Source organism: Scylla paramamosain, chromosome 17 (genome assembly GCF_035594125.1).
Source record: "Scylla paramamosain isolate STU-SP2022 chromosome 17, ASM3559412v1, whole genome shotgun sequence".
NCBI lineage: Eukaryota > Metazoa > Arthropoda > Malacostraca > Decapoda > Portunidae > Scylla > Scylla paramamosain.
The window spans coordinates 12107849-12126841 of record NC_087167.1 but is presented as its reverse complement, the minus strand read 5'-3'; the positions used below and the strand labels follow the sequence as shown (position 1 = coordinate 12126841).

The 18993-nt window shown below is 39.4% G+C and overlaps 1 protein-coding gene and 1 long non-coding RNA gene across 14 annotated transcripts in view; one reads left to right on the top strand and one right to left on the bottom strand.

Moving 5' to 3' along the window:
• The first annotated feature begins 2553 nt into the window (after nt 1–2553).
• Nucleotides 2554–16639, top strand: LOC135108491 (uncharacterized). Its single transcript, XR_010272301.1, has 3 exons — nt 2554–2682; nt 9129–9254; nt 15839–16639. It is a non-coding gene; the product is annotated as an uncharacterized LOC135108491 (long non-coding RNA).
• Nucleotides 12622–18993, bottom strand: part of LOC135108490 (peroxisomal trans-2-enoyl-CoA reductase-like) — a 23055-nt gene continuing 16683 nt past the window's right edge. For all 13 annotated transcript variants that reach the window (XM_064019572.1, XM_064019576.1, XM_064019573.1 and 10 more), the window contains 3 exons: nt 17220–17381; nt 15864–15978; nt 12622–13470 (listed from right to left, as the gene is read on the bottom strand). In XM_064019572.1, coding sequence (XP_063875642.1) covers nt 13364–13470; nt 15864–15978; nt 17220–17381 — 384 coding nt within the window. In that variant the 3' untranslated portion in view covers nt 12622–13363. The remainder of the gene's footprint in view (nt 13471–15863; nt 15979–17219; nt 17382–18993) is intronic.

Sequence of the window (18993 nt, the reverse complement as noted above, 5' to 3'; positions counted from 1 at the left end):
AATCATGCTATAATTGAATTTGAATGTCCATATAGTGGTGACAGAACGCGAGAAGCAGTGCGGAACCAAACTGAATGGACAAATAATGGAAGAGGTAAGTGAATTTCAATGTATTAGTTCGATCCTACACAATTAACACAGAATCTGGAGGGAGAAATGCGCACATTTGGGAGAGAAAGATTTGCAAGGGAGAAGAGGAGGATCTTTGGAGACACAGAATTAAAAGTATGTAAGGTGTGGAAGTATTATCTTTCTGCTTCTCACACCATTCACGCTTCATTCATTGTTACAAAAATTAGTCATTACGAACCAGTGACCAGTGGCATACATATCTATGCTTGCATATCTTAGTCATTTTACGCTTTCATATATACAGTACACACTCAGACATTAAGAAATACAGTAATTAATACATTTATACGCAGGTAAATCATAGTTCCTCCTCCTCCTCCTCCACATCATCATCATCATCATCATCATCAGCAGCAGCAGCAGCAATAGCAGCAGCAGCAGCAGCAGCAGCAGCAGCATCACCACCACCACCACCACCACCACACCATCAGACCACACCATCGACCACACCTTGAAACATCCCAAGTGAATGAGATGCACTTCTTCTCACAGACACCCACAAAATGACGGTGCCACCATTCTTGTCTTAATCATTGTATCAGGACTGAGTGATGGCAGGAATTGTGTTTAATCGAGCGGCAGAGGAGGTGCAGTCAGTACAGGTGCATTTGATTATAATTGAACGAAATTCATAGGAAGGCACTTTCACAGCTTTCAACACAGAAAACTGTAGTGTAAACGCATGGCAGGAAAAAATGCAGAAATAGAAGCTGGGAGGTAAAGTTGGCAGAATAACAAAAGTTTCACAGCCCATAATAGTCTTCTTCTTCTTCTTCTTCTTCTTCTTCCAGTGGAGAGTTACTTTTTTTTTTTTTTAAGCGTGTTTTAGTATCTCAGCTGAGTCAGTCACCGAGACTCGAGACTTCTCAAAACGTTGGACTGCCCAGTCCACAGGCTGATCTTTGGCAATAGCTGCTCAAATTCATTACGCCAGCTCCGAACCCATTATTAAAATCTACTTGTCCATCCAATGCAAGAGTGACGTGCAGTGATCCACCGACCTGCCTCACTCAAAGAGAACAGTGGAAGTCCTAACAAAATATTATTAACTCTGCGTCAAGGAAACGAGTTCACAACAGCATTCCTGACGCTAACAATAGTTCTGAGACACCTATCAAACCCCGACGTTCATTCCGTGGTTATAGGAAGACTTAGATGATACGATGGCGTTTTATAATTTTGTTTTAAGTAACAATCAATGCATGTATCTTGGAAAGAAATTGAGAGCAAAATCTTCTAGGGCGGAGGAATGTGTGAGTTGCAAAAGTTCACGTGAAGCGCATTGAAGCAAGTGAAGTCTGTGGGAGTTGCGAGTCGCGGGTCGTGAAGCGCGAGAGTTGCGAGACAGCACTTTGTTAGCACGAAATCGCCGAACTTTCACAATGAACAGTTGTTTACAAAGGCCACTACGTCCTGGAGAAGTGAGGTGAGATTGAGGCCCATTTGACTTGGTAATAATCGATAGCTGCATTCAATCATACGGCAAGGAGATGCAGGCTTTAATGATGATAGGAAATTCATTGTACTTCACTTCGACAGCTGGAGCGACCACCGTAAGACTTATGCGTGAAAGTCGTCTTTGTATGCCAAGTCTTCACTGTACTCGCAATGGGCCGTCACTAGACAAAAGGCCCATGGTACTACGAGGGCAATCTTAAATAGCAGCAGCAACAACAACAGCAACAATAACAACAGCAACAATAACAACAGAGCCGCGTATGGTGTTCTCGTGGTGTTGGTAGTAAAAGTCGTGTAAGAGAATGGGATGTTGCGTTAATTCCAGGTGCGTGACTCAGGTATTGTGTCTGTGGTGGTGGTAATATCATTAGCAGTGGTGCTTCATACTGTTTGTATTTGTGATCTTTAAAAGTGAAGTGATAGTGAGTGTTGCATGCTATGATGACATGAGTGGCTGGGTGATGCTGGTGGATGAAAACGGAATGATTGGAATAACCATGGAAAAAGTCCGATGTAATTTAATTGTTTCGATGAGGTTACGAATGTTAGCTAGTAACCATTGCTTCGCAGTGTAGGATGAAAGTTGAATAGATTGTTGAGGATCAGCAGTGGCTTCTTTCATTCATTATTTTATTCGTCTTTTTATTGAGTTTTTTCCTTCATCTATCTATTAGTGTTTATCTATTTAAATACTCCTTTTTCTTTTCTTTTTATTTTTTCTTTCATTTTGTAGCCTGTAGATTAAACAGCTTAATCATCCTCCAAATAATGAACAAGTATTAAGCAGTGATTAGTACGTAACCATCCAATTACTGGTACGAACGAGTGTTAATCAGATAGTATGATAATGATGCCCATGAATGCGTTTACTGCAAGCACTGGTCATCGGTGCACACTGCATCACACCTTCATCCACCATGAAATAGTTATCAAACTTCCACCTTTACCAAAACTCCACACTTGATTAATAATGTTGTGTGTGCCTTTTAAATGTGGCGCGGGAGGTGACAGTGGCGCTGCCATTTGTGAGGCTCCGGTCCTGTTCCGCAAGGTGTTCCACTATTCACCCAGCAGCCGGTGAAGGTGGACGTGGTGAGTGACTGTGCCCCCTTCTGGTCTGCTCACTTCATTATATTTCTTCTACATGTCGTCCTTTAAGTATGGGTTGAGTAATATTGCATCTTTTGGTGAGTGGATCGTGTTGAATTTTAATGTTTCTATTTATGTGTGAAATTAGTGGTGATTCCTGCCAGTTACAACAATATTTTGATTCTTCGAGTAGTAATGCAGTCCTTAGTCAAAAGTACACTTCTCCCAAATATACTGAATAGTTAAGAATGATGGTCATATGAAAAACCATTGGAAATCCCTCGTTTTTCTTCCCTCGATACCCCGTCCACTCTCCTTTTTCTAGCTCCCAAAGTTGCTAACTACCGTGCAATTTGAAGCAACTGCCACGTTTCAGTTGTAGCCACGTAAGATGAGAGCTTTTTTTAAATCAAATCCAACTAAACGCTATAATCTGTCATAGCTTCCGTCCCCTTTGATCAACCAGGCCCTCTAACTTAGATGAGATGGTGGTGGGATAAGGGCTGAATGAGGCATTTTCGATTTGCTACTGGACTATCATTCTCATCACAAAATGTAGTTCTGATCAGTTTGCCAGTGTGTGTGTGTGTGTGTGTGTGGAGTTATGAAGGATCTTAGTCAATCGTTTCCAGTCATACTGAATCACGTTTAAAGAACGGCTTGCTGTTAATCTGAACTATTTTGTAGTGCCATATGTAGTTTAGTCTAAAACGGCTTGGTGAACAGTTACCTATAACAAAGAGACAAACAGTGGAGGATAACAAGCCTTGTTCAGGTGACCTTCACAGTCGGTCACTGACTCGATCCTCTCATTGAAATTGAAACGGATGACGGAACAGTGCTGTTATCGTGCATCAGAAAGTATGTTAAAGTCCCAGTGCCGAAGTTAATTTTTAGGAATGTGTCAATATCGTCTGAAAAAAAATAAATAAAAATAAAGAAATAAAATTTAAAAAATAAAGTAAAATTCCGTTGGATCATGATGTAGGAAAATGTTTCGAATAAAAAGCTTGAAAAGTATTTAAACACGGCTCATATTGACTCAGATTAATGTTTTGTTTGATTTTTCAATATGAACGCGTGTGGGTGGAGAGGGTTTGACAGAACGAAACCAGGTCAGTAGCTGCAGGATGTGATGGTGCCGACACGTCTGCTGTAGCTCGATTTTTTTTTTTTTTTTCTCATGGATCAGAGTGTGACTGATTTCCCTATCCCTCCGCACAACTCACATTCACCACATTCAATTATTTTGCTTCCGAAATGTATTTAGTCGCTTCCGATGGACTTGAACAATGTTGACCTTCCTTCACTTCTTTCACAGCCACCTTCATCCCTTCCATAAATACCGCACCACACTTCACACACTTCCGCCTCTCCACGCCTGTAAGTCATGTTGGGAACTCTTTCTTTTACCTCTCGCCCATTATTATCTCATGGACACTGTATGTATGTATGTATGTATGGATACGGTGATGGCTGTGAATGTACTGAAGTAGTCAGGAGGCCAAGAACTGTAATTTTTAAGATTTACACCACTATAATCCCCCCTAACCTAGTTAGGGGGGGGTTGCACCCCCTGGTCCCCCAGCCCCAGGGATATTAATCAAACCTAACCTAACCCCTGGACCGCCCTCAGAAATACTAACCTAACCTAACCTAACCTTACAGGATCGGGTCTAGGGAGATTTTTGAGAAAGTACCCGCGTCTGTTTCGAAAACTGTTGATTTCCCACGAAAACTCGGGGACAAAGTTTCTCGGAATCTAGTAAGGTATGCAAATCACATTCCCAATTTTGTTAAGTATGATGGTGTAAATCTAAAATAATACCACAAGTACTTATATAATAGCAGAATTACCTGGCGTTGCCCGGGTTCTCCAAAGCACGGTTTATCACCCTAAGGCAGTCGTTTGTTCGCCAGAACTATAAACCAAACAGTTTACTTTATAATGAACCTAAAATATACGTCCGGCTACTGTTATGCATGTTCTCTGTCGGTAGCCATTAACCTGGTGCCACCATCAAGAATTGGGTTACGGTGACAGATTTGGCTGAATAATCTAGCAGTTTTGGGTTGGAAGTAATTAAGACATAACCTATGTCACTCCCTGGATCAAGGGAGACCCTCCTCTACAATCAGTTCCATGGTTTTTCCGTGAAAAGCGGACACACACCCACACAGACAGTGTTTTGTTTCATATATATATATATATATATATATATATATATATATATATATATATATATATATATATATATATATATATATATATATATATATATATATATATATATATATATATATATATATATATATATATATATATATATATATATATATATATATAAATATTCTAATTTATTTATCTATTTTCCTTGCATGTGCCCGCTTCTCACTATTTTTTTTTTTTTTCTGGGACTTCACTTACTGGTCACTTTGCATCCCTCCTCGCCTATCTGCCTGTTGCGTCCGTCACTCTGCCACCTGGTGTTTATTTTACTTCCTTCCCTTTGACGCCTGGCCCGCGCCGCGTGACCTTTGATGGTTCCATGCCCGTGTTCGCGATATTCGCCATTCAGTCAATCTATCAATAAGTCAGTCAATCAAACGTTAGGACCTGTGGCTCACCACACACACACACACACACGCACACACACACACACACACACACACACACACACACACACACACGTCTACCCTGGTAACCTAAAATGTTTTTTTTTTTTCTATTAAGCCGTGAATCCTGATTTTTTCAATGTGAAACTTTTTTTCGTAAGTAATAATATTGCTGTGAAAATGCAAGACTTGCGTGCTTTACCACACTTATGCAAGAGACCCCCATAAGTTCCATTTGTCTAATTGCGACATTCCAATTCGTCTCATTAAACCATCACACTTTATTGTTGAGGGATATCCACTCATCCTGTTGGTGTTCTCTTGAGGCAATGCCATGTTGAACTGTGGTGTATGAATTGCCTCGTGTAGATCTTCCCAATCAGCAACCATTACAATCACGACGGCGTAGTCAAAGTCAGAAATCGTATAAATTACCATGTCCTCTCCTCGTGTGTTTTACGTTTTCCTTCTATCTTATGCCTCGAATCTACTGATATTCTCCTCATAAGACCAGGCAACCAGGATTCTAAGCCGATCAGAAGACACAAGATTGAGGGAAGTCGCTGAACATAGTAAGGAGTGTCAATGTTACTCGACTATACACAATTCCAGCTTTTCACATTGTGTTCTCGGGTACTTGTTCACGATGAGCCAGGTTACATATTACACATTTCATACGTCCACGTTTACTTTTAGTTTCCTTCACTTATTACATTTCATGGTTTTTGTTACGTGACTTGTTGATACTGATCGCATGATTCAGAGAACAGATTCAAGTTCTGGTCCCCACATTACAGGAAAGATTAGAATCAGTACAGAGGAAAATGACTAAAAGGATACAGGGGATGAGGAGTATTCCTTACGAGGCGAGACTGAAGCTGTTAAATTTACATAATTTAGAGCAGTGGTTCCCAAACTGGGGGCCATGGCCCCCTGGGGGGCCATATAGCAGAATGTAGGGGGCCATAATCTGAGGCTATGCATAAATAAAACCAAAGGAGTTTAGCTTATTGCTGAAACAGCTTTTCACAATAATGCAATTTTTAATTACTCTACGTATGAATTTTTTAATGTGCATTATATTACTTCTTTAGTACCATTTCAATAATTATATGAGATTCAGTTAAGGCAAAATACAAATTCCTTTATTAATAATTAACAAAAGAAAAAATAACAAATGGAATCAATAAAATTACAGGATTTGCTAGAGTGGTTTTTATATGGACCTAATGAGTGTAGGACTGTAGACAGTCACGGTAGTCACGGGTTATGGTTGTGTCGGGGGGGGCCATGGACAAGGATCTTGTATGAAAAGTGGGTAACGACCAGAAAAAGTTTGGGAATCACTGATTTAGAGAGACGTAGGTTAAGAGGGGACCTGATAGAAGTCTTTAAGCGGTATAAGGGTTATAACAAGGGGGATGTAAGCAAAATTCTTAAAATCAGCAACCAGGATAGAACAAGAAATAATGGGTTCAAGCTTGAAAAATTTAGGTTTAAGAAAGAGATAGGAAGAAACTGGTTCTCAAATAGAGTGGTAGATGAGTGGAACGGACTCAGTAATCATGTTGTTAGTGCTAAGACATTAGGGAGCTTTAAGAGAAGATTAGACGGGTTTATCGATGGGGATGATATAGGTGGAAATAGGTAGGTATATTTCATACAGGAACTGCCACGTGCAAGTCTGGTCGCTTCTTGCAGCTTCCCTTATTTCTTAAGTTCTTATCCTCGGACAGGTGGGGACACGAGTTGATCAGCTTTCATGGTCAATCCCTATTTACCGACAATAGTAAGGGCGGAAGTCGAATGATCTGCCCTATAAGTGTGAGCGTGTGAGCGCGTGCCTTCACAGATTATTGATAGCTATCCATGAATATGTTGTTAGGTGCACTGACATAATAAATAAACCAAATTAATATAACTAGGCTGTGATCATAACACGAGATCATCAGTCTTCATTCTCTCAACCCTTTCCTTGCTAGTAAACCAGTGTGGAGCAGTTTCGTTATGACCTTACTTCTTCCATAAATAATTATCCATAACATTATTTAAACTTTCCTACAGTTTATTTGAAAGCAAATTTTCGTACAAGTACTGACACTGCCACCCTCCCAGCACAACAGCAGTGATAGTGGTGGTGAGCCCCGTTGTTTTCTCTCCTTCCTTTGCGCTCGGTCTTTTTACCTACTTTCCCTCCTCCACTACTATTTACTTTGGCAGATCTTATAACTACAAGCCCCTGGAGAGCAGGGCTAAGAGGCCACTCCAGCCGCCACCTTGTTAGGGCAACTCTCGGCGCACACACCGCACACCAAATTTCACAAGACCATTATAAATAATTCAGTATTTTAATTCTGGTGAAGAAATGTTTCAGGGTTACATTCTTGCTGCTGCCGCATTTTCCCCCACTGCTTCGCTTTTCTCCAACCTGGCTCTCAAGCCCCTCCAACCTCGCGCTCTTCCACCTTCGCCCTCACGCCCCTCCACCCTCGCCCCCGCGTCCTTCCACCCTCGCCCTCATGCCCCTCCACCCTCGCCCTCACGCCCCTCCACCCCCACCCTCACGCCCCTCCACCCTCGTCCTCACGCCCCTTCACCCTCGCCCTTACGCCATCCACCCTCGCCCCTCTCACCCCGCCTCGCGATGACCCTGCCTTGTGTAATCTAGCTCGCCCTGCCGCACTTTACTGCCCCATATGTTACCGCAACTCCTATTACCTTATTTTCACATTCTGATTGTAGGAGCCCCAGAAAACCAAAAGAAGCGAATGTAACTACCTTTATGCTGTGATTTCCTTATTTTATTCACATTCTCTTTCTCTTTCTCTTTCTCTTTTCTCCTCCTCTCGTGTTGGTGGAAAAACACTGGTATCTCAGTGTTATTTTACGGTGCACTTCTCGTAGCCTCTCCTGGTGTACCGTCTTGCCGTGGACAGCTTATTGAGCTTCTGGCCGAGTAATGAATATAATTGATTTTGAAATGAAGACCAATTTTTGTGGCTGACCTAAGTATTGGTGGTGGTGGCGCTGAGGTGGAGTGTGTCCGGCACTTAAACGCATTATTTCTGTACTGCAGTTTATTGATTTTGAAATGAAGACCAATTTTTGTGGCTGACCTAAGTATTGGTGGTGGTGGTGCTGAGGTGGAGTGTGTCCGGCATTTAAACGCATTATTTCTGTACTGTAGTTTATGTTGAGTAGCAATAACAGAATTGTTGTGGTGAAGTTAGTGATGATGGTTGTGGTGATAGTTGTTGTGGTGGTGATAGAAGCTGCATTTGTTGTAGCTCTTGCTGTGATCGAATGGAGGCGGTGTACCTCTTGTTTAGGGATTTAATAAGGATTACGACAGGATAAGCAAACAGAAGCAGCCGTGTCGTGACCTGCGCACTAGTAACTGTAGTCCTGGCAAACTGGGTCAACTCGGATGAAAGTTCAACATACACGCCTCATGATGTTCCGCGATACTCGTTCATTTAAGCCTGATGGTTATGACAGATTCTCTCTCTCTCTCTCTCTCTCTCTCTCTCTCTCTCTCTCTCTCTCTCTCTCTCTCTCTCTCTCTCTCTCTCTCTCTCTCTCTCTCTCTCTCTCTCTCCAAAATCAATACAATTTTAGTTAACCAGAAACATTTCGAAGTCGTCTTTTCTTCTCCTCAAACTTCCACTGGACTACGTCGTTCGAGCTGCTCCTCTTCTTCCTCCTTATCACACAGGAAAAATGCCTCGTTTTAGTGCCTGGGAGGAGGGAGGGATGGTGAAGCTGCTGTGTAAGTCATCTAGCCTTGTGCAGTCTTTTAAGTTCCTAAGATAACACACCACTCTTCCTTACAGGGTGTCCCGGCGGAGGAACACATTTCGTCTTATTCTCACTGGAGCTCAACCTACCTGAGTATGATGGCTGCACCTGTCCAATTCAGCTCCTCGTCACGGGAATGCGCAAGTCTTTACCGCGACAAGGTGGAGATTGTTCCAAATCCTGCCACGTACAGTCATGACCGGAAGCTGAGTTATCTGTTGCACGTACTTCCATTATTTAGCGCTTTTTCAGGTCTTCTGATGTGCTAAGAATCCTTTATGTTTTGTAAGTCTACTACCAGAAGATTCGAGGACTCCAGGTTGAGGAAAAACACGCAATACACAGTAGAAAAGTGTTGATTATTGACCATCACTGCACCACGCATAAATCCTCACATCAGATCTTGTGTAGTGTTTCATTGTCTCTTAAGACAAGTCTGTGAAGGCATAATTTTGTGTTCCACATTAGATGCACTTCCAAAACACAGTACATGGTGTACACATCTTTGTCCGCATTTTGAAATGCCTCGATTTCGTAAAGACAAGTTTTATAGGCCACAAATTATTAATCATGTTCTCTTGGGTGTTTTTGTCCCATTGATGTTGCAGAATTTTCGTTAAACTATTATTAGAATTATGAAATCTTGATAACTACAGTAATTTAAACCAGAGTGTATTAGAAATGGAGTAAGACGCAAGTGTTTGTTTGATATACGGGCTCTTACACAGCGACCACTCAGCCTCCACCAGCCACTCACACCACCCCTGGCTGCCTCTACTTCCCTCCCTTTACGGCCCCTCAGGCGGACCTCTATTATATCACTATGTAAATATGCTCAAGGTAAAAACGTTTGTGTATCCTTGGAAAATGTGCATGTATTTACTTAAAAACCTAGGTGAGGAGCTGATATAGTATGCAAGAGGGAGAAAATGGAATCGGCTTGCATCGTGTTGAAGAAGTGGAGGATGGGAGATGCAAAGAAGCGGGGTTTCTAAAGACGTCTAATGAACATCGCCAGCCACCATCAGACCCTCTTAACCTACCTAGATGGATGACTTAAATGTTGATTGAATTCTCTGTAGTTTTAACTTAAATATTTCAACGCTAATTGCGAGAGCAGTTACCTAATTGCGAGTGAAGTGGACGCGGAGAGTGAAGTGGACGCGGACTTCTCGCAGAGAAGTGCGAGACACAAGTTAGTTATACTTAGATTATTCTTGCAGCACCCAGAATGATGACGATGATGATTGTGCTTAAGAGTGTGTCCACAACACCACCGTTACTTATTCTGTGATCGAGAGAAAAGTGCCACAACAAAACTTTTTTTCTTTTCTATTCTCTTAATTAAAATATACTTAGGATGATGACATTTTTTAAGTAATTTTTGTTCTTATTACATGAACATTACACATGAAAACCATTGATTTCAACTGTTTACATTTCAAGTTAGTCATTTTTTTTTTTTTTTATGTAGGAGGGACACCGGCCAAGGGCAACAAAAATCAATAAAAAAAAAAAAAAGGCCCACTGAGATGCCGATCCACGAATAGGGTTCAAAGCGGTAGTCATAAATTAAAGGATAAGTGTCCTGAAACCTCTCTCTTGAAGGAATACAAGTCATAGGAAGTGGAAATACAGAAGCAGGTAGGGAGCTCCAGAGTTTACCAGAGAATGATTGAGAATACTGTTTAACTCTTGCATTAGACAGGTGAACAGAATAGGAGTGAAAGAAGAAAGTCTTGTGTAGTGACACTGTGGGAGGAGAGGAGGCATGCAGTTGGCAAGATCAGAAGAGTAGTTAGTATGAAAATAGTGGTAGAAGATAGCAAGAGATGTAACATTGTAATGATGAGAAAGAAGCTGAAGACAGTTTGTTAGAGAAGAGTTGATGAGATGAAAAACTTTTGATTCCACCCTGTCTATAAGAGCAGTATGAGAGGAATCCCTCCTGACATGTGAAGCATACTCCATACATGGATGGATAAGGCACCTGTACAGAGTTAACAGCTGGAAGGGTGAGAAAACTGGCAAAGATGTCTCGATATGCCTAACTTCATAGAAGCTGTTTTAGCCAGAGATGAGAAGTGAAGTTTCCAGTTTAGATTATAAATAAAGGACAGACTGAGGGTGTTTATTGTAGAGGAGAGGGACAGTTGAGTGTCATTGAAAAAGAGGGGATAGTTGTCTGTTGAGAGATGAAGGAATTGAATTTTTTTAAGCACTGAACAATACAAAATTTGCTCTCCCCCAATCAGAAATTTTTAGAGATCAGAAGTCAGGTATTCTGTGACTTCCCTATGTGAACTGTTTATTTCCTGTGTACATACATCTTTATTACTGTACAGTGTTTCCTGAACCCCTCTCTCTGTTGGCGGTCAAAAGTGGCCACCAACAGTGCTCTTCTTAGCAGAAGAGCACATTGATAACCCTGTACTAGACATTGTGAACATTATTCATAGAAGAAATTAAGTTTTAAGGAGGCAGCAAGAGGGGGAGAGAGAAGAGAGGCTGTAGAGTCCTGTGAGAGTCAGAGATTGTTTGTTTATCAGCAACCCTCCCTCCCATCCCTCCAATGCAGGGAAGAATACTACTGTACCTCTTGGGACTATGAGGTTCTGTTAACCATCAGTGACATCACCACCCCCAAATAACTTGCTCCGTTAGCTTACATAAGCTTATGTAAACCTCTTTGGAACGCGCCTATTTTTCATTATGTAGATAGAACACAGGCTACAACTTGCAGGTGAGCACATCACCCCTAGCTACTCCTCATATGAAGATAGCACAAAATTAATTGTAAGGGAGACAATAGTGATGCAAGGTAGGGTTGGGTATTGGTTGAAAAATGCATAATATTCCACCTACTCATTTTGCCTCTGTAGTTATAAACTATCAGTAAAACTATTATTTTGACACAATCTTGTGGTGAACTACATTTTTGGAGGTATCAGGTCTTATCAAATGAGAAAGTAGATTATCATCTTTTTTAACCAGCACACAACACTACTAGTAACACTGCTGCTTTCCTTGTATGTATAAAGTGAGTAATATGAATCTACTCCCAAGTTGTGGCTAGCATCCCATCAACATGTTCATGTAATGACATCTTATAATAATGTGCTCCGTTAAGACAAAATCCACATAAATGGTAGATGATTATCTTACACCCATTGGACTTCAGTAAGTACTCACTATCTACATCAAAATCTCAAGGGATGAAAATTCAAATAACATTGCCATGGACAGCTGAAGACAATGTTTTCTGGTAATAGAAAGTTCATCCTGCAGGTTTTAGTGACAACTTTGTGCATGTTACTTAGTCTTATTGCTTGTTTGTGCTCCTAATATTTAATTGACTACCAAGTAATATGCTCTGACTACTAAATTCCACAATGGCTGGATTAAGTTTAAGTTATGATATAAAACCTATAGGCACAAGGTCAAGAGACTGGGACTACAATGCAAGCAACAAAAAATTATCTGGAGATAACTTAGCCCAAACATAACTGCAGGCCATACAAAACAATGTTGCAGGTAACAAGGAGTATGTTTATTTGCCAGTAGGTTAGCAGCTAGTAGGCTTTGTAATTTTTATTTAGTAATAAAAAGAAAGGTTTTGTGAATTTTTGTAGTATAAAGCAGATAGCCAAGGCAGAGAATTTACAAATATTTGCCAATAATGGATGTTGCCTAAACCTAACAAAAGTTTATGGACTATTGTACAATTACATTGAGCTTCAAAGTTACCCTACCCATATAAAATACATCTCCTATATACACCATATAATAGTCATCTATGTACCACCAATAAAAAAAAAAAAAGCAACAGCATCCTGGGGTTGGATGACATAAAAAAAAATCCTTCATCTATTGGTCAGTTGGTAGTGTTGGCAAGCCTGTTTGGGTCACAACTGGTAGAGTTACCATGTATGTTACAAAGTAGAGGGTATATGTTCTTACTTGGCACCTCTCACACCAGTAATACCAACATATGTGTCATTTCCCGTAAATCGTAGACCATGTCTTATATTTCCTCACACTGCTAGTGACAGTATTTCTTTTATTGGTGGTACTTTATCCATACCAGACCAGATTCTACATCAACATTCCTAAAAAAGCCCAGTAGACAAGGCCCATACTTATGCACACATATATACAAACTCCCACACACAGAAACCATGTTATAAACTGTATATACATTTATCTCCATTTTGTCATCATTCATCCAGTATGTAGGTGAAGAGACTTGCTATTCACCAGGTGTGTTCTACTATAATTTTGCTTTGGGCAAATCTGCATCTTTTCCTTCTGTTTCCTCATGGTCTTCTTGCTCCGGTGGTGTGTAATTCCAGGAGTAGGCTGGGAGTTTCTTGTGTTCTGAGGAGAAAATAAATGAAAATTACCAGTACATTCAAGTTAATGAAATATAGTGGAACCTCAGTTGCCAAACACCTCCCTTTTCGAACAAAATTTCGAACACAATTGCTTCGGTTGCCATTCCGTAAATTCAGTTCTAAAACAAATTTGAAATAAAGACAAAGGAAAGGTTGCTGTTTATAAATATTTCCTTCAATTTTATGTACGAGTATTTGGCTTTCCTTACTGAGTCTTGGTCATCCTCTTTTAGAGATTTTGCTGAATCTTTTGCTGTTGCCTTAGACCTATCAAAAGCTTTTGATAGAGTCTGGCACAAAGCTTTAATTTCCAAACAACAGCTTCTATCCTTTTCTCTGTAACTTCATCTCAAGTTTCCTTTCTGACAGTTCTATTGCTGCTGTGCTGCATGGTCACTGTTCTCCTAAATCTATTAACAGTGGTGTTCCTTAGAGTTCTGTCCTGTCACCCACTTTCTTCATATTATTCATCAATGATCATCTAATCCAAACTTCTTGTCCTATCCACTCCTACGCTGATGATACTTTTCCACATCTTTTCATAGATGTCCAACCCTTTAGGAAGTAAACAGTTCACATAGGGAAGCTACAGAATACCTGACTTCTGATCTCTCTAAAATTTGATTGGGACAGACCAAACTTAGTATTGTTCAATGCCTCAAAAACTCAATTCCTCCAACTACCAACTTGACACATCCTTCCAGACAAATATTCCCTCTTCTTCAAAGACACTCAACTGTCCCCCTCTTCTACACTGGGCATCCTCGGTGTGTCCTTTACTTATAATCTAAAGTGGAAACCACATCTCATCTCTAGCTAAAACAGCTTCTGTGAAGTTAGGCGTCCTGAGACGTTTCTGCCAGTTTTTCTCACCCTTCAGCTGCTAACTCTATACAAAGGCCTTATCTGACCATGTATGGAGTATGTTTCACATGTCTGGGGGGTTCCACTCGTACCACTCTTCTAGACAGGGTGAAATCGAAACCTTTTCGTCTCATCAACTCCTCTCCTCTAACTGACTGTCTTCAGCCTCTTTCTCATTGTTGCAATGTTGGATCTCTTGCTATCTTCTACTGCTGTTTTCATGCTAACTACTCCTCTAGTCTTGCTAACTGCATGCCTCCCCTCCTCCTGCAGCCTCGCTGCATAAGACTTTTTCTTCTTTCTCTCACCCTTATTCTGTTTACGCCTCTAAAGCAAGAGTTAACCAGTATTCTCATCACCCCTATTCTGTCCACCTCTCTAATGCAAGAGTTAACCAGTATTTTCAATCATTCATCCCTTTCTCTGGTAAACTCTGGAATTCCCTGCCTGCTTCTGTATTTCCACCTTCCTATGACTTGTGTTCCTTCAAGAGGGAGGTTTCACAACACTTATCCTTTAATTTATGACTACCGCTTTGGACCCTATTCGTGGATCAGCATCTCAGTGGGCCTTTTTTTTTAACTGGATTTTTGTTGCCCTTGGTCAGTGTCCCTCCTACATAAAAAATAGATAAATAAATAATCATAAATAAATAAAATATCAATCTTTACTTATACTGTAGGGTGTTCAATATCACATTATTCCTTTGCAGGACAAAAAGGTTTCCCTAAAGGCCAGGGAAAGTTGAGCCAGACATCATGCTAGCTTAGGACATCCTAACAGAGGTTCTACAGCATGAAAGGAACCCAAGCCATCTCTGCCTAGCCCAATAAATGTATAACAGCATCCTTTTGCCCATGCTATATATGTCAGTCCCCAAACAGTGTTGTATATACTCGTATTTTTACTACAGTAGAGAAGATATGTGTGAGGAAAGGAAGTTGATTCAGACTTCAAGGAGGCTGACACTGTATAATTACAAACAGAACATTTGAATGGCATTATATAGGAAAGAACTTTATATACTAAAGGTGGGTTAATATGATGTTTTAGAGAATATAAGGATATTAAATCCAAGGGTATTTCAGTTAAAAACTATACAAGTTTTTTATGGTCCTGTTGTAGAGTTTAACCAAATGTTGCACTCTCATATGGGAATTATGGAGAGATGCCATGATAACCACTGAATAGCATTCCTGTGTGTCAATGCAAACTGCTTCAGCTGTGCATTTGCTTTGCCAAGAACTTTTAACAGCCCACTTTTGTTTTTTCTTTTCCATGCAAATATTAAGGATGTTATTGCCTTTAAAGATTACTAGTCAGTTAATGCATATTGCTAATGCAATAAATTCCTTTTAGAATTAGTTTTTTTTTTTTTTTCCAGCTTCCTTTATCAATTAGATATTATTAAAAAGTTATTTAAAAACAAATCAAAAGAATTTTGGTGACTGGCTGTAAATTATTATTGTTGCATTTTTTTTTTTCAGAGTAATGTAATAAAGTGTGACTTGCCATCAATCCTCCAGTTGAGATATGAATAGAGGCTGGCACCACCATCCACCCTGAAGGTTGCTCCAGTGATGAAGGCAGCTCCTGGGCTGAGGAGAAAGCATACTGTGCTTGCCACCTGTGGGAAAGAAGAAACCTAAGTAATTCCTATTTGTATGAGTCTAAAATGCTTGCTAAGGGCAAAAATTACCTTTACAAAGTTTATAACATCCAGACTCAACTTTCTCATGGTCTTACATCCAAAGGTGTTTAGGGTACAATTTACCCAGTTAATGACAGAATGCCAACATGATGGGCTTAATAGTTACAGTTGTGGCCACAAATCCAGTAACCTTGTACAGTATGTACATCAAATTTGAGTATTTATTTATTTTATTTTTTCATTTATTTATCTATTTTTATTTATTCATTTTTTTTTTTTTTTTTTTATATATTCATTGTGCATTCAATCTCACTTGTCCAGTTATAATGAAGTTTGAAGGTGAAGTTTTGCATTCATAATCAGTATATGATGAATGTGTCTATATAACTTATTTCTACTTTTAATGTCAGGAACAGGATTTTTTTTTCAGTAGGGTGTTTAGACAGATTGGGACAACTATATGGCCAGGTTAGAAGAATAATAGCACTGTATTTTCTGTACATTGTAAAGGTGCCTAGAGGGTCAGATTGAGAGAGACTATATTCAATTTATTCCTAGCTCACAAGTGAATCATAGGCTACTTCAATAATTTCTTATCACTGATTGCTCCATGGCTCAATAAGCCTGTTTCCTACTCTTTAGGCTTTACTTTTCCTCTCTGTCTTTATTTGTACAATACAGAAGAGTTTCTTGATCATTGGATAGAAGAATGATGTATATTATATATTATGAACATCAAAGTTTGTTGTAAAAACAACTAAAGAATAATTAAGATACACAATGGGAGTTGAAATCATGGAGAGTTAAGAACGTTTATACTACTTTTTGCTTTATGCTACTTTTTATCATGGGATTATTATAATGCTGTAAGTAAAAATACATTAAATTTGTGGGGTGTATACACACTCAAAAAACAGTATCATTACACATTCAGCACAATACAACTTGACACCAAAGACAGATCCACTGATAAGAGGCTACCCATGTTTTGGTACACAACACACAGACATGCTTACCAATGCTGCTGAGACAACCAGGTGGTTCTGTGTGAAATTCGTGAGACCCCAATGTAACCATACTTATTTGTGTGTGTGTACCTCAGTAAACATCAGCAGCCCCTTACGAACTTATTCACTTCCAGATAGGCTTATGACATAACACAAACAGATCAAGGGATAAAACATTACAATGAAAAGAAATGCAACTGCAACACCCACCTCCTGCGGTGTACCAAGGCGTTTCATAGGAATACCTTCACGCACGTGATCAAAGATTTTCAAGTTTCCATAGTTGCTGGCAGCTGTTGGAGAATAAATATTGCTGCCAGGAGCAACTGCATTAATTCGAACTCCATCTTCAGCCCATTCAACCGACAGGGACTGGAAGCACAAGATAACAACATTTATTTATAGTACAAACAATGATTATGTTACACTTCCTCTTCTGTGATCAATGACCTGTTTTGATTCAACATTAATTTCTTATTCCATTCTTACTGCAAAAGTCTCAGGCTCCAAGTCCTCTTTTAAATTCAACAATACCACAAAATGCTATGCTTTCATGCTCTCTTTCCTTTTTATCCCTTCAAGTCCTTCAAAAATTTTTCATCATTCAGCTAGTAAATTTGTTAGTTTCCTACCAAACTTTTCATTTGCAATTGCTCTTCTATCACACAAAACACTCTGAAATCTCAGATTCAACTCTACATTTATAAGTTATCTAGACATCTTTGCAGTGTACTATCATGGTCCATTATAATCAGTGTTTATGACATAACACTGTGTTGTTACAATGAAGTGTAACAGTATTGCACTGTAAAAATTTTATGTAAAAGTTTGTGAAAATATATCAAATCTCATTCAGAGGCACCTGACGAATCAAGTTCTAAATGACTGGTTTTCACTCATGAAAACAAGGATGAAATACCAGAAAATGAGTAGATTTTCAGGGGAGAGAATAATGATGAGTTGATAGATATTCCCATAATTAAGGGATGGTGAAACAAGAAATAGACTGGAAAGTTTCAGTTATCATGGCCAGATGAATTATATTCCAGAGTATTAAAAGAATGCAAAGACATATCAATGAAACATTGGTTTATATCTTTAGGAAATCATGAGATAAAAGAGAGATGCCATTAACATGGAGACAAATTATTACAGTTTCCCATTTTCAAAACTAAAAAATATTGATGTCAAATCACTGTCTAGTCAGCATACCTTCAACTGTAACTAAATTTCTTGAGTCTATAGCAGTAACATACATAAGTTGCATAAGCACTGGTTGATAAAAGATCCACAACATGGCTTCATGATAGGCAAGTCATGCCTTAAGAACTTCTTGAGTTTTAATAATGAAGTCTCTGAGGCAGCACATAATGGGGATAAGATGAACAAATAGAAATAGACAGATGTATGAGAAGTGCAATTCATTCAGCAAATGCAAAGTACGTAGTATTGGTAAAATAAATCAACATAATTGGTACGCAATAAAAATGAAGGCTCTAAGATATGATTAGAAACAAAAAAAATTTATGAGTTAGTTAGTCTAGATCTACATCAGAGAAACTAATGCACAGAGGTCAGAAATAAAGCTAATCATATACAGTAGAACCTTGGTTTATGGACACCCAACGTCACAAACAAATTGGTTCACGAACTAGTTTTTGCAAACAAATATATATTGGCTTGGTTCACCAAAGATGCTTTGGGGTACAAACACACATTACTCACAATCCATGGAAACTTGTCCTCAGTTGTGCATTGGCATGCTAGGTGTAAATGCTGTTTATGAGTGCTGCGTTCAAAAACGTAAATTTCTTCATTTTTTCCCTTTTTCGTATTATTTTAACCCTCATTATGCCACTTAAGGAGAAAAGTGTTAGATGTCACTACCGCCTCAGTCTTTTGGCCCAAAGAGCATGGATTATTCTTTTAATCATCATAAATTATAGGATATTACCAGTAACGAACACACGTGGGGGGAGGGTGA